This window comes from Natrix helvetica (genome assembly GCF_964273705.1).
Source record: "Natrix helvetica genome assembly, chromosome: 12".
NCBI classification, from domain to species: Eukaryota; Metazoa; Chordata; class Lepidosauria; order Squamata; family Natricidae; genus Natrix; species Natrix helvetica.
The window spans coordinates 2,599,950-2,613,496 of NC_138556.1; the positions used below are offsets into that span (position 1 = coordinate 2,599,950).

General features: G+C 44.3%; 1 protein-coding gene and 1 long non-coding RNA gene across 3 annotated transcripts in view; one reads left to right on the forward strand and one right to left on the reverse strand.

The window, feature by feature from the left end:
• Positions 1 to 6,283, reverse strand: part of MAP2K5 (mitogen-activated protein kinase kinase 5) — a 163,987-nt gene extending 157,704 nt beyond the window's left edge. Inside the window, exons 1-2 of one of the 2 annotated variants that reach the window (XM_081965224.1) lie at positions 6,078 to 6,283; positions 1,067 to 1,115 (exon numbers count right to left, since the gene is read on the reverse strand). In XM_081965224.1, coding sequence (XP_081821350.1) covers positions 1,067 to 1,115; positions 6,078 to 6,218 — 190 coding nt within the window. In that variant the 5' untranslated portion in view covers positions 6,219 to 6,283. The remainder of the gene's footprint in view (positions 1 to 1,066; positions 1,116 to 6,077) is intronic. The other variant, XM_081965225.1, reaches the window with a different exon arrangement.
• LOC309398387 overlaps positions 1 to 13,547 on the forward strand; it is a 165,174-nt gene that overhangs the window by 27,278 nt on the left and 124,349 nt on the right. The gene's annotated exons all lie outside the window — the stretch shown is intronic.

Below are 13,547 nucleotides of genomic sequence, written 5' to 3' on the forward strand. Positions count from 1 at the left end.
ATCATGCAAGATGGCGTTCGTTGATCCAAAAAGCGCACCTTGTAGTTGTGGGCTACAAGGAAGATGAGGATGGTGAACTTGTAAGACAGAGGAGAGGAGGGGGGAGGGGAGAGAACAAAATTACAAAATAATAGAACAGAACAGAACAGAATAGAATTCTTTTATTGGTCAGGTGGGATTGGGACAACCAAGGAATTTGTCTCCAGTGCATAAACTCGCAGTGTGCATACAAACAACAAAGTGATAGGTAATAGATCATAAATCATACGGTCATATAATCATAGTTACAATCATTAATCATAAGATACATATAACAAGTAATCAAACCATAAGGTACCAATAGGAGAAGATAGTAGGAAAGATGAGAAGAGAGAAGATGAGAAAAATGAGAAGATGAGAAGAATAATAGCAATACAGCCTCCACTCACAGGCCAGCATTGTTGCCTCATAATAAAAATGGAGAGAGGCCTCCTCCAGTGTAAGAGGAGTTTTGTTTTTAACACTCCCAGTTGTTGAACTGCAGACATCCAGGGTCTGACACCAGGGAAGTCCAGGCTTAAGCCTTCTGAGCCCTGAGCTGCCCTCCAACCGTCTCCCATGAAGACACTGGCCAGCTGATGGGTTCCCCACCTCCAGAGAAGGCAACGCATCCATAACCAATTTAGTGCAGTATACACAAAAATGCCTGATTCCCGCAAATGATTTCTGCTTCTAACCCTACAAATCTGAAAATTAAAATCACAGTCCACAAAGCCTCCAGGTACTTTATATTTTTCATTTAATTTGAGCAATATAATTGCAGTGCGTCCAAAGAGCACAGTAAGGTCAGGATGGTAATTAAAGCTATACAGTAGAAATATGCGCTCTCAAGATGTGATTAAATAATAAAATATTACTTAGCTAAGGTTTATCATTAAACTTGCATCTGTGCATAAATATTTAACTGTGAGATATCTGAACATAAACCAAGATGCAGTTGTCACTGTTTTAAATAAATGATGCAAATATAAACTGCCGCCCGCCTGCCCCCCCCCCCCCCATCCGCTCTCTGGCAAGCCATACTCACACTCGAAAGCTGTTGTCGTTGCATCAGGAAGAACCTGAGTGATTACGTCCTGCAACATTAAAAATGAAGGCCGTTAGTTATATTCGTAAGGGAAGACTTTTTACAGAATAATTAATATTCAGCTTTTCCTAGCCTGTTAACTCCGACTGCTGAAAGCAGAAGTGAAGCCACACATCACACTTGGAAGAGACCCTCGTGTAGGATTGAAAAATGCCTCTCTTTACCACCCAGAGTTGTTACTCGGCTGATGTAGAGCAGCAGCTCTCAGGGGGGTGTTTGCAAACCCCGTTTATTTGCCTATCGTGCCGCTTCCACCTGACGTAGGCGATGGCTGGTTAGGAAAACGCCAGTCTTTTTCATAAACTCTCTTATTTCTCTAAAGCAGGGCTGGGGAGGTATGGCCCTTTTATGACTTGTGGACTTCAACTCCCAGAGTTCCTGAGCCGGCCATGCGGTCTCAGGAATTCTGGGAGCTGAAGTCCACAAGTCAGGGCCATAGCTCCCCACCTCTGCTCTAAAGTAAGAGGGAAAGAAGAAAAACTCTATGGTCTTTTCCATTCACTGGCCTTTGCCTCTCCAGACAGCGCTTTCAACTTTCAGGAAGGTGGACCTCGGAATTCTGGGATCGGAGGGCCACCCATCTTGAAATTGCTGAGGTTGAGCGCTCTACTCCAACGTCCATTGCTCTTCTGCATTTAGTCAAGTTTGGAGATGCCAACAGGGGTGTCAAACTCGATTTCATTGAGGGCCGCATCAGGGTTGTGCTTGATCTCGGGGGGGGGGGGGGCTCAGCTAGTTTGACATCACTCATTTCGGGGGCATCTGTGGTGGCCCAAGCGCTCTGTCAGAGAAAACGGGCTCCCAAGTTCCGTTTTTGGCTGCGACGGCCTCTGCAATCCTCTGCCAGCGGAAACATTTTTGCTGGCAGAGGCACAGTGGCCAGTCCTTCACTGTTTCCAGGGCAGCCCCGCAAGCCGGATCCAGCCTTGAGTTTGACACTCCTGTGCCAAATGCTTTCCAGAAATGGGGAAACCCCTTTGAAAAACCATCCCACCAACTACTTTAAACACTCACTTTATCAGAGAGATGGGCGCCATACAAATTTAATACATACATACATACAGTATCTAATAACACTCCAATGCAATATTAAAGGTCCAGTACAGGTAGTCCTTGACTTATAACCATTCATTTAGAGACTGTTCAAAGATACAACCATGTTGAAAAAAATCATTGCACTTATGACCACTGCAGCGTTCCCGTGGTTACAACAATCAAAATTTGGGTGCATGCAGCATCCTGGATCACATGATTGGCATTTGTGACCTTCCCAACTGGCTTCCAACAACCAAAGTCAAGGGGGGGGAGCTGGATTCACTTAACAACCCTGTGATTCACTTAACAACTGCAGTGATCTGCTTAACCTACCCTGACAAAAAAAAGTTATAAAACTGGGTGTGAGTCACTTAACAACCCCCTTGCTTAGCAATGGAAATTCTAGTGTACTTGTAAATTGAGGACTTCCTGTATTGTCAATCTGAAGTTAATTTCAACAAGGAAATGACTTACTGCACTTAAAGTAATGGTTTTAACGAATAAGCCAAGATAGCATTGTTCCGATGACAATATGAACCTGAAATGCCTGCGGAGGAAATCACCTCACAACCTATGTTCATTTCATCATGTTAAGCCAGTAACAGATGAAAATGAGTAGATACATGTAATAGAAGTGACAACATAATATAACTTCAGAACTAACACATACTACATGTATATGCTTCCTTCAAATTTCTTTCAATGTTACCCTAATTGTGGAAAAAGAATGAGAATAGTCAACAAAAAAGAATACAACTAACTCAAAATCAATACTTATGACGGTCCCGGGGTCACGTGATCCCCCCTTTTTGACCTTCTGGTAAGCAAGTCAATGGGGAAACCAGATTCACTTAATAACTGTTACTAACTTAACAACTGCAGTGGTTAACAACTATGGCAAGAAAGTTTGTAAAATGGGGCAAAACTCACTTAACAAATGTCTCACTTAGCAACAGAAATTTTGGGCTCAATGTTGGTCATAAGTTGAGGACTACCTGTATTTTCACACATGCTTTCTCGTTCCATCTTATCATATTCAACAATCAATTCCACAGCGGTACAAAAGTCCTTAATTCAATCTGATTTCTATTATAAAATGCATTTCCCACATCAACAAATGTGTCATATGCTTCCTTATATTCATTTCTCAAAGATGGCTGAAAATCTGGTTTTAACAACTATGCATGTAATAAAAGAGGAAAATTATTCTAAGATATTCTAACTCCAAAACATTTGACCATACTGCTAGAAAGTCCATTTTGTTCCATTGCAAAGAATTTAACTCTTGACAAAAAATACTTATCAACAACAGCCCATCAGGTCTTAATTTCTCCTCCTGAATAGCTTTTAACCAATCTCCATCTCGGGAAAAATCCAGTCCTTTATTATTAAGGAGAGAGACAAGCAAGCATTTTAAAGCAGTGTATCTCAACCTCAACAACTGTAAGATGGGTGGACGTCAATTCCCAGAATTCCCCAGCCAACTCTCCCGTCTGGGGAATTCTAGAGCTCCATCCATCTTAATGTTGCTGAGGTTGAGAAACAGTTTTAAAGAATCAGCAAGGAATAATCTGGTCCTATTCTTCCTTGAAAAAAAATATTATTTAATGTAAACCTCTTTTTTAATTCATTGTTTTATCACAGAAAATAAAATACAGAACAGTAAAACAAACAAACAAAATGAAACAAAACAAAAACATACATTCAACCCTAACAACAACAAAAAACAGGGTACAAAAAAAGGAGGAAAAATAATTTAACATTTAACCTGTAGGATCCATCCTAGCTGAGTGTGCAAAGAAAATAAATTATCCTCCCCTTTTATGAGATGGATGGATGGATAGATAGATATGATAGACAGACAGACAAAAAAGCAATCAACAGGTTGAGCTAAACCAGGGGTGTCCAAACTTGGGAACTTTAAGACTTGTGGATGCTGGCTGGGGAATTCTGGGAGTTGAAGTCCACAAGTCTTAAAGTTCCCAAGTTTGGACACCCCTGAGCTAAACCAACAGATTGGAGAGAGAGAGAGAGAGAAGAGGGAGGGAGGGAGGGAGGGAGGGAGGGAGGGAGGGAGGGAAGTATACATAGGCGCACGGAGGACTTTATCCCCTGGATAAGGTCATGTCCTGATTTACCAGCGGAAGTTGACCGCTAGTGCAGAAGAGCAAATACGATGCCCGCCATGTTTTGGACATCACTGCCCATAAACCCCAATCTGCCTGACCAGGGGACAATGAATGGAAATGATTCCTTCCGAGACTTCTGACGTCAATTGCTGAGAAGCCATGTTTGGGAGTGACAGACCCAGTCAATTTGGTCTACATGTCAAGGCTGCCCTCAAACAGTGGCAAAAGAGAAAGGACCATAGATGGGACAAAAAGCTGAAACCCGATGAATGAAAGCAGGTTGAAGTTCAACCCATGAAAGAGTCGAAAATCTTCTGCTCTCTTCTCCTGAACCCACTACTAAAGGCAGCCTCGAATGCATTAAAAGTCCTGGAGATGTGGCTTAATGCTAATATCCCTGTGGGGCTCTCCCCATCCCACCAGACCTCATAGGGCAGGCATTCTCCAGGTCCCTTCCCTGGAATTTGGACATCAATCAGTGAGACCTCAGAAGGGGCCCTTTCCCATGGCTGCTCTTACCCTGCAGAGCAGAATTCCCCAACTTTTCCAGCTTTGCGGACCGGCAGGGGGGAGGGGAAATGGTTCTGCGCAAGCCGTGGGCAGCTCCATTTGCACATGGACCTTGTGCGCCCGTACTTGCCCATTGCTTCTGCAAGTGGGAATGCATGCGCATATGCCCTTACCAGCCACTTCTGTGGCCTGGTTCCAAAGCGTTCAAGGCCTGGTAATGGGCCACAGTCCGGGGATCGGGGACTGTAGAACACTTCCCCCCAAAGATGTCTGTTGGAGCACCCTAGGAGATGACTGAGGCTCCTGGGGGCTTTGGGGGCCCTTGGTTTTATTTTTCTGTTTGCCCTTTCATGGTTTCATTATTGCTGAGAGCTGCCCAGAGTTAAGCTAATCCATTACGATGGGTGGCTATATAAACCTTTCAAATAAGTAACTATAAATGTATAAAATTCAAGGCAGAGACAGCCATGCACAGGGTTGCAAGAGTCAGGACATTATTATCATCATCATCATCATCATCATCATCATCATCATCATCTATTCACAACAATGCCAAGTCACAGCCCATAAATAGCTGCTTTATCCACATGAACTAGGACAGGGGTGTCCAAACTTGAGAACTTTAAGACTTGTGGACTTCAACTCCCAGAATTCCCCAGCCAGCCAAGCTGGCTGGGGAATTCTGGGAGTTGAAATCCACAAGTCTTAAAGTTCCCAAGTTTGGACACCCCTGGACTAGGATGTTATTGACATCCTACATGTGGGAATCCAAGCAGTCTGGCCTTTGCCAATTGGCAGCTGTCAAGGGGCAGATTCCCTAAGTGCCATCAAACGTGTTTTGGGTATGGCACCCAGTGCGCCTATAACCACTGAAGGGACAACAGCAGGGGGCTGGACTAGATGACCTCCAAGGTCCCTCCCAACATCTATTCTTCTATGTCCTGCTGGTTCGTGCCATGATCGTTCAATGCATCAGGTCTGGCTAATCAGATTCAGAATGGTGGGGATTTAAGGATTCAAGGCCTAACCTAGAATTATGAAGCTGGGCGTTCTTTCTAAAGCCTGGCTCCTCATCAGGGCTGCGACCCATAATCCCCCCCCCGGAGGCCGTGGGGGAGGGGGTGATTCTTCGGCCTGGCCTCCGAGGCCCCCAGCCCCAAATGGGGAGCCCCACGGAGGACGGAAGGGGGGAGAAGGGGCCGCTCCCGTCCTCCGGCTCCGTCCCCAGCTCTTGGCGCCCCTCCGCCCCTCGCCCCGCTTCCCCCGGCGCCCCTCACCAGCACGTCCCGGAAGAGCAGCTGCGGCGCGGGGTGCACGGTCCAGTCCACGGCGCCGCCGCCGTCCGGGATGCGGATGCGGATGACCAGCGCGGGCCGGGCCGGCTCCATCCCGGGGTCGCCCAGGGCCAGCAGGAGCATCCCCGGGCGGCGGCGCGGTGCTCTCCGCGGGACTAGGCCGCGCCAGGCCGGAAGGGCTCGGGCCGAAAGCGCCGCCTCCCAAGCGCGCTCCCGCCGCGGCCCCCCTCGCTCCCCTGCTCGCCCCCCCTCCGCTCTCGCGGGAGCGCGCGCCTGCCCTGCCCGCGGAACGCCTCGCCACCAGACACCCCCCTCCCCCACCCGCTTCGTTCAAGGAGCTTTGGCCGCTCTTCTCTCCCCAGCAGTTCATTCAGTGACCGAAAATCCGAAATTACAAAGGTGCTGAAAAAAGTCGCTTAGGGCCGTTTTTTCACATTTACGACCGTTGCACCATCCGCGTGGTCACATAATCAATGGCTTGGCAATGGACTCATATTTATGACGGTTGCAGTGTGACGGGAACGCTCCCTAATGCATTTATCCATAAATAGGTTAAGCCAGGGGTGTCCAAACTTGGCAACTTTAAGACTTGTGGACTTCAACTCCCAGAGTTGAACTCTTCAACTCCCAGCTCCCTGCAGAGCTGGCTGGGGAATTCTGGGAGTTGAAGTCCACAAGTCTTAAAGTTGCCAAGTTTGGACACCCCTGCATTAGAGCCTGCTTTGATCAAAGCCTACTTTAAATGCTCTCCCAAATTCCGATCACCACATTTCAAGAAGGATTCAGAATAAGTGCAGTGAAGAGTAGAAATTAAGTGTGAATCCTGTGAAAATCCTGTGAAAAGAGAGGGAAGGAATTGAGTATATTTAAGTTTAAGGCGAGAAGGGAAAATACTGTATATTAAGATGCTTCCAATAAAATGGAACTGGGCGGGGGCTTTTGGGTTGCTTACCTCTGCAGTACCACAAGCACAAAGGAATACTTCAGGGGTGTCCAAACTTGGCAACTTTAAGACTTGTGGACTTCCACTCCCAGAATTCCCCAACCAGCTGGCTGGGGAATTCTGGGAGTTGAAGTCCACAAGTCTTAAAGTTGCCAAGTTTGGACACCCCTGGGTTAAGCAATCAAGGGGGGGGGGGGGTCACATATCTTTATCTTACCTTCTATTATTAAATTCCCACCACTCTGAATCTAAACTGTAGACCAGCCGCACCTAATACATTGAAAGACGTGGCATGAAGCAACAGAACGTAGAATAACAGAGTCAGAGGGGGCCACAGATTGGGTACCCCTGATTTAAATAAACCTGGTTCTCCTCCTCAGAACTGTCCCAGATCGAATCCACGATCAGAATCTCTTCTTTGCCCCTTGGCAGAAAAGGAATCTGGCTGGAGAAGCGACAAGGGACCAGTGATTCCTTTTCCCGGGGGCGGGGGGGGGGGGGAGAAAATGCCACCTGGGGGCTCTTCTCGGAATATTCACAATGTTTGTCTCCTACCTTGCACCCATACTTCTTATCCTACGTCGTATGCAGGTAGAGGCCAAACTTTCTGTGGCTAAGCGAGACATTTGTGAAGTGAATTTTGCCCCATTTTTCGACCTATTTTGCCATAGTTGCTAAGTGAATCCTTGCAGTTGTTAAGTTAGTAACAAGGTTGTTAAGTGAATCTGGCTTCTTCCTTGACTTTCTCTGACCTTGTCAGAAGGTCGCAAAAGGAGATCACATGACCCTGGGACACTGTAACCGTCATAAATGTGAGTCAGTTACCAAGGGTCTGAAATTTGATCACGTGACCACAGGGATACTTCAATTGGTCGTAAGTGTGAAAACGGCTACTAATTCCCTTTTTTTCAATGCTGTTGTAACTTTGAATTGTCACTGTATGAACTGTTACTACCATTGCTACCTGTAACTGGAATGACTGAGCGTAAATTCGATCTAGAACAGTCTGAGGAGAACCAGGTTTATTTAAATCAGAGGTATCCAACCTTGGCAACTTTTAACACTGGTGGACTTCAACTCCCAGAAATCCCCAGCCAGGACTAGCTGGGGAATTCTGGGAATTGAAGCCCAGAGGTTATAAAGGGGCCAAGTTTGGACACCTCTGCTTTACGATGTTCTTCTCCCAGACCTTCAGGGAAAATCCATTCACTGTTGGGTTAGTTTAAGGCTGGAGCTTTTCTTGGCCACAGTTCCAGGTGGAGACAACAGGTGTAAAGCGTCACCTTCTCTCCATTCCTGTGCACACACACCAACCCAATTTGGGCATAGTCAGAAATGGCCTTTGGGGTTCTGGGGAGGAATCAGAGACCCACTGACTGGGCAGGAATCCTCCCACATCCACGGGCACGGTGCTCCTTTAGGTTGGGTGCTCCTGATGCTTATTGATTAAGTTATTCGCAGCAGAGGACCAAAGCAGTCTGTGTTACAGAGAGGTTCAACTGATGAGAAGCCTGAATGAATTCTATTGGAAACCCCCCCCCTGGGGGGGGGGCTCAGATGGGGGTCCTGATGCAAGGAAGAATCACAGGGGTTGCTGGTTGCCGTCCTGGCGTGGCTCATCCTCTGCAGATGCCATGGCGTGAGGATGGTGTTTCCTAACAACACAACGGTTTCTTTTGAGAGTGAGGTGGGCAGCATATACATTTAATAAATAAATAAATAATGAGCAGCATATTAATTTAATTAATCAATAAAATAAAGATTTGGCCAAGAATGATTCAACACTGGGAAAAGAGAAGCACAGCTGAGGAGGAGGAGGAGGAAGAAGAAGAAATGTTATTAAAAGGTGGGGGGGGAGATGTTATTAAAAGCTGCTGCTCATTTCAGCAGCTGCATAGAGTGGCTGAATTGATCTAGGATTTAAACAGGGGGAAAATGGATCAGCTTACATGATCCCCTCCCTTCCCCCCTTCCAATTCAAATCCTACATCGGTTTGTGTGTCCAATGAAGTGAGCTGCTAATATCGCAAAAGCCTTTTCGGAAAGGTATGCCTTTTGATCAAAATTTGTTAATGGGCAAAGATGCTAGCAGACTCCTGATTCTTTGTCAGCCAAGAAAGGACCTGTGCAGTTTCTTAAAAATTTCAGCTTGAAGCCAATTTGGTGACTCTAGCTGGGTGTTTTCTTAACCTGAGCATGGATTAAGCTTGTTGGCTGAGGAATTCTGGGAGTTGGAGTCCACCCAGCTTAAATTGACGGAGGCTGAGAAACACCCAACTGGCTGCAACTTTTCAGTCTTGATGAGCTTCCACAGAAGAATGCTAGTTGTGTAACGTCTTATCAGGAGGGGCTGCAATTATATTTTCCCCCTCGAAAATCCAACATGTGCAAGCCTGAGGCGTCCTTCCCGATCCCCCCAAATATTCCCTGTGTGGGTATGGACTGCGCAAGCTTAAAACATTTCACAACTTTCTCAGCCAGCTTGAGGGGCTTTGTAATTGTTTTTGCCGACCTATAAATTTTTGAGTAACAACAAAATTATTGTGATTTTTCTTCCTAAATTATTCATATATTACAAAGCATGTATGTAACAAGGGCCATGAATCAAAAGGCATATAATGACTCTATCTTGGAGTCATTTCTTCAAAGAAAAACTCAAATAGATTTATGTACACAAGTTAACTAAGAGACCATGATTTTAATAGTGTTCATAATTCTACCTGCTTCTTCCCCAGCGTCATACATTCTTTTTAAAGTGCTACAGTTTTTAAATGAAATTTAAAATTCAGAGTTTTCCTTTGGGGAGACAATTGCTTTCCATCACATTTAGCAGTTGGGTCTAACTGGCACTATAGCAATCACCAAAATAACAGCTTTGCAATGAGGTAACCCAGAGCTCATAAACTCTGCCTAAAAGGAGGCAAATATCTCTAAGAGAAATCCTGGCTATGTGGTTTGTATCTTTGAAATAAAAGCAAGACGTTGCTATTGTGCACCATTGATGTTTTTATTTAGTTGTCTGTTGCAGAGGACAGAAACTTCTCAGGTGAGCCTAGAATTCAAAGCCACATGGCTCAGTTTCTCAAGAGATATTTAAGGGGACTTTGATTGGCAGGATGGTGGTTTATTCTTTTCATAAATATAGCACAGTTATTTATGCTTATATTATAAAACCTTAGTGTAAACAAAACAATGAAATGCCCTTTATCAAGGATATTTCTTTGTACACCAATCTTTCACAGGGCTCCAGCCTATTCACAGTAATGACAACATACAAATGTTCATTTAGGTTACTTGGCGTGAGTCAGATTATATTTCATTATCTACAGTACCTTCAGTCTTATTCGTGGAAATAAAACCTTACAATATTAGGCTTCCAAATATTTCAAACATGTTTTCATCATTCATGAATTAGTATTGTTTAGATTTTTTTCTCAAGACACGAAATGCCAAAATACTACTTTAAAAGGCCCCTCTGAAATCAAGAAAGAAATCAATAAGATTTATCTCCTTGCTACTAAGCTTGAAACGGGCATGTGGTTCATTTCACTGCAGTATTCTACATCTTGACTTCATTCGGCTCTCAAGTTTCAAAAGCTGAAGAAAAAGAAGAGATTGCAGGTGAGCCTAGACCAGGGGTCTCCAACCTTGGCAACTTGAAGCCTGGAGGACTTCAACTCCCAGAATCCCCCAAGCTGGCTGGGGAATTCTGGGAGTTGAAGTCCTCCAGGCTTCAAGTTGCCAAGGTTGGAGACCCCTGGTCTAGATGACAGAGCTCCGTGCTGTTTTTTGTCAAAGCCATCAGTTCCTTCCAGATGTTGCAACTCCCCAAATTCTCAGGCAAAGAACCACCATTTGACCAGGACTTGGAGCAGCAGTCCCCACACATCTAGGGAAACTATGTGGGAGAAAGCCAGGCATTTTCATCCAAGGGCTTATCCTGTTTTCTGCATTTCTAACTTAAAATGTCCTGGTTGAAGTTTAGTTCTGGAATTAAAAGAAATGCCCAAGAGGGCCCTCCCAATCGATCTTTACGCAAACATCAATGCTTGAGACTATTACATATTGGCATTTGTAAGTATTAATGCAAGCCTGACATTTCCATTAACACGTATACACAAAACATCCAACAAATTTCAGCTTTTTGGATTAGTAAACAATACTCCACGGACGAGGCTTCTGTTAATAATGTTTCTTATTGTTGGAAAATCTCTAGTGGACAAATTTGTCAAACATACAAAAGGTCTAAAAATGAAATATAGTAATTAAGACTCTCACTTTATTGATTGGGGAGCTTAAGTAATTTTTCATTACTAACGTAAGATTTAATACATAAAAGTAGTTAAAGATTCTGCCTTGGCACTGGCCATTAGCATGTAATTGAACTAGTAAAAAAGATCAGTTTAACCTATGTTGATTACCACCTTACCTTTGAAAGGCAATTAAGGATCTCAATCATTGCAACAAGATTTGATTGTGTGTCCTTTATTGGACATCGATCTTTTAGCAAAGCGCAGTTACATTTTCCATTAATTTACAGTAGCAGTTTGACTCTGGTACCTTAGACCATTGACCCACATAAGATGTCAGGCTAAGTACTCGTTTAGTTTAAGGTGCTCCCACCACTCATTCCTCTTTAAAAGGGACACCGAAACAAGTCCGATATCCATCAAGCAGGCTTAGGCGACGGTTTCGGTTACTGGCATGCGTTTCATCAGGCTGGATTCCCTCATCTTCATCACGTCCCTCTCCTCCTTTGCTTTTTTTAAGCACTGCCCTTCCACCAAAGGAAAGAGAGAATTAAAGCAGGGGAGAAAAGTCCAAACACAAAGTGGAGCAACTATTGTGTTTCAAAGGATCGCGTTTCCTGGAAGGTCGTGTATTCTGGGCATCTATTGAAAATACCTGCCCAGCTGTTTTATTGCCAATGACACTGGAGGGCCAGGAACTGGGAGGGGTTGCTGGGAGGTTTGAACAAGATAAAAAACCAGAAATAATTGATGATGTAGAATTGGAGGTGGTGGTGGGGACTGAAAGCTAAGAGTAAGGACCTTCCCAAGGATGGAGTGGGGAAATTAAAAAAAACAAAAAACACTTATCAGGACATGGAACCAAAAGAACAGGTGGTGCTTCCATCACTTGGGTACAATACCTTATTTTGTACTACAGTAGATGTGAAAACCACCTTTTACATTTTCCTCTCCTGCAAGTAACATGCTGCAATTTGTGCGTGTGATGGCAGGATGAAGCAGATTTGCATTTGAGATTCATGCAAAACAATCTCACAGCAGACATACGCGGGTTATTTTAGATCGTCATGTATTCACACACTGTAGCACGCCATCAGGTGATATGCTTGGCTTAACATGCTGTTGAAACTCTTATCACAGTGACTGGTAAATCACAGGGGACAGATCAGAATTGGGAGAACACCGCCAATCAGGGTCATTAAAACAGATCACAGGTAAAACAAGATTAGCTTTGTGTAATGTGGAGACAGTTTGTTTTCTCCTTAGAATTACCCATTTTTTATTTGGGGCCCAAATTTTACACTCGCTCCATTTTTATCCTTTTAAATAGGAATGCAAGAATAGTGTTTTTTAGGATAGAGCCTGCTTATTTAATTCTTCAAAAGTTGACGTAGGCACAAGTTATATGTATTTGAATACAAGGATAGGATTTGTTTTGGGGAGGGGGAGGAGTAGGCTATGAAAATTTACAGTGCTAAACCTAAATTTTGGAGTAATTCGATTTGCCTCAATTAGCAAACCTGCCAGTTCTTGACTTAAGTGCAAACAGGAAATCCAATCTTTTGTTTTCCAAACAAATCAGGAATTGGAAGATAAGAACCAATCAGGTTTCTGACTATGGGTTGTGGTTTCTCTGCCACAACAAATAGGTCAGAGAAGAAACTTCTGTGTTGAGAGAACCCTTGAGTGGCAGGTGCCAACTCCAAGCACTGGAGTCCATGTAAGAACATTCCTCAGATCCACTCAGCTTCTGCTTGAAACCTCCAGTGTGAGAAAACTTATGGTCTTCATCACTAATTGGTTCCTACCACCTTTTGGAATTGTCCCAAAGATCTACCTGGAATTGGCTTTTCTCTCATTGAGAGCCATAGGTCCCCCATGCTGAAGAAGAGAGAACAGCTGTCATGTACTCAATCACAGCTAGCATGTTGCCTCTTCCTGAGGATTACAACAACCCGTCCTACTAGGTCCTACAGGAGAGGCTGCTCCAGAACTCGTCTGTTAGGGACCATCAGCTGGGGGAGACCCTGTTTTGCTGTGGCATCTGCCCTTTGGATGATCAGATGAGCCCTGATTTTGCTGGTTTTCTGCAAGGTCTTCAAGATGTGGTTTTGTCCCTGGGCCTGGAGATCTGGATGTGTAACAGAGCTGATGCAATCGCTGTTAAATTTGTGTGGGCTTTCTACCCCAGATGTTGATTGTATTTGTGCATTTTTTAATAATGTTTATTAGTTTTGATAATTGTGAATTTCAGATGGG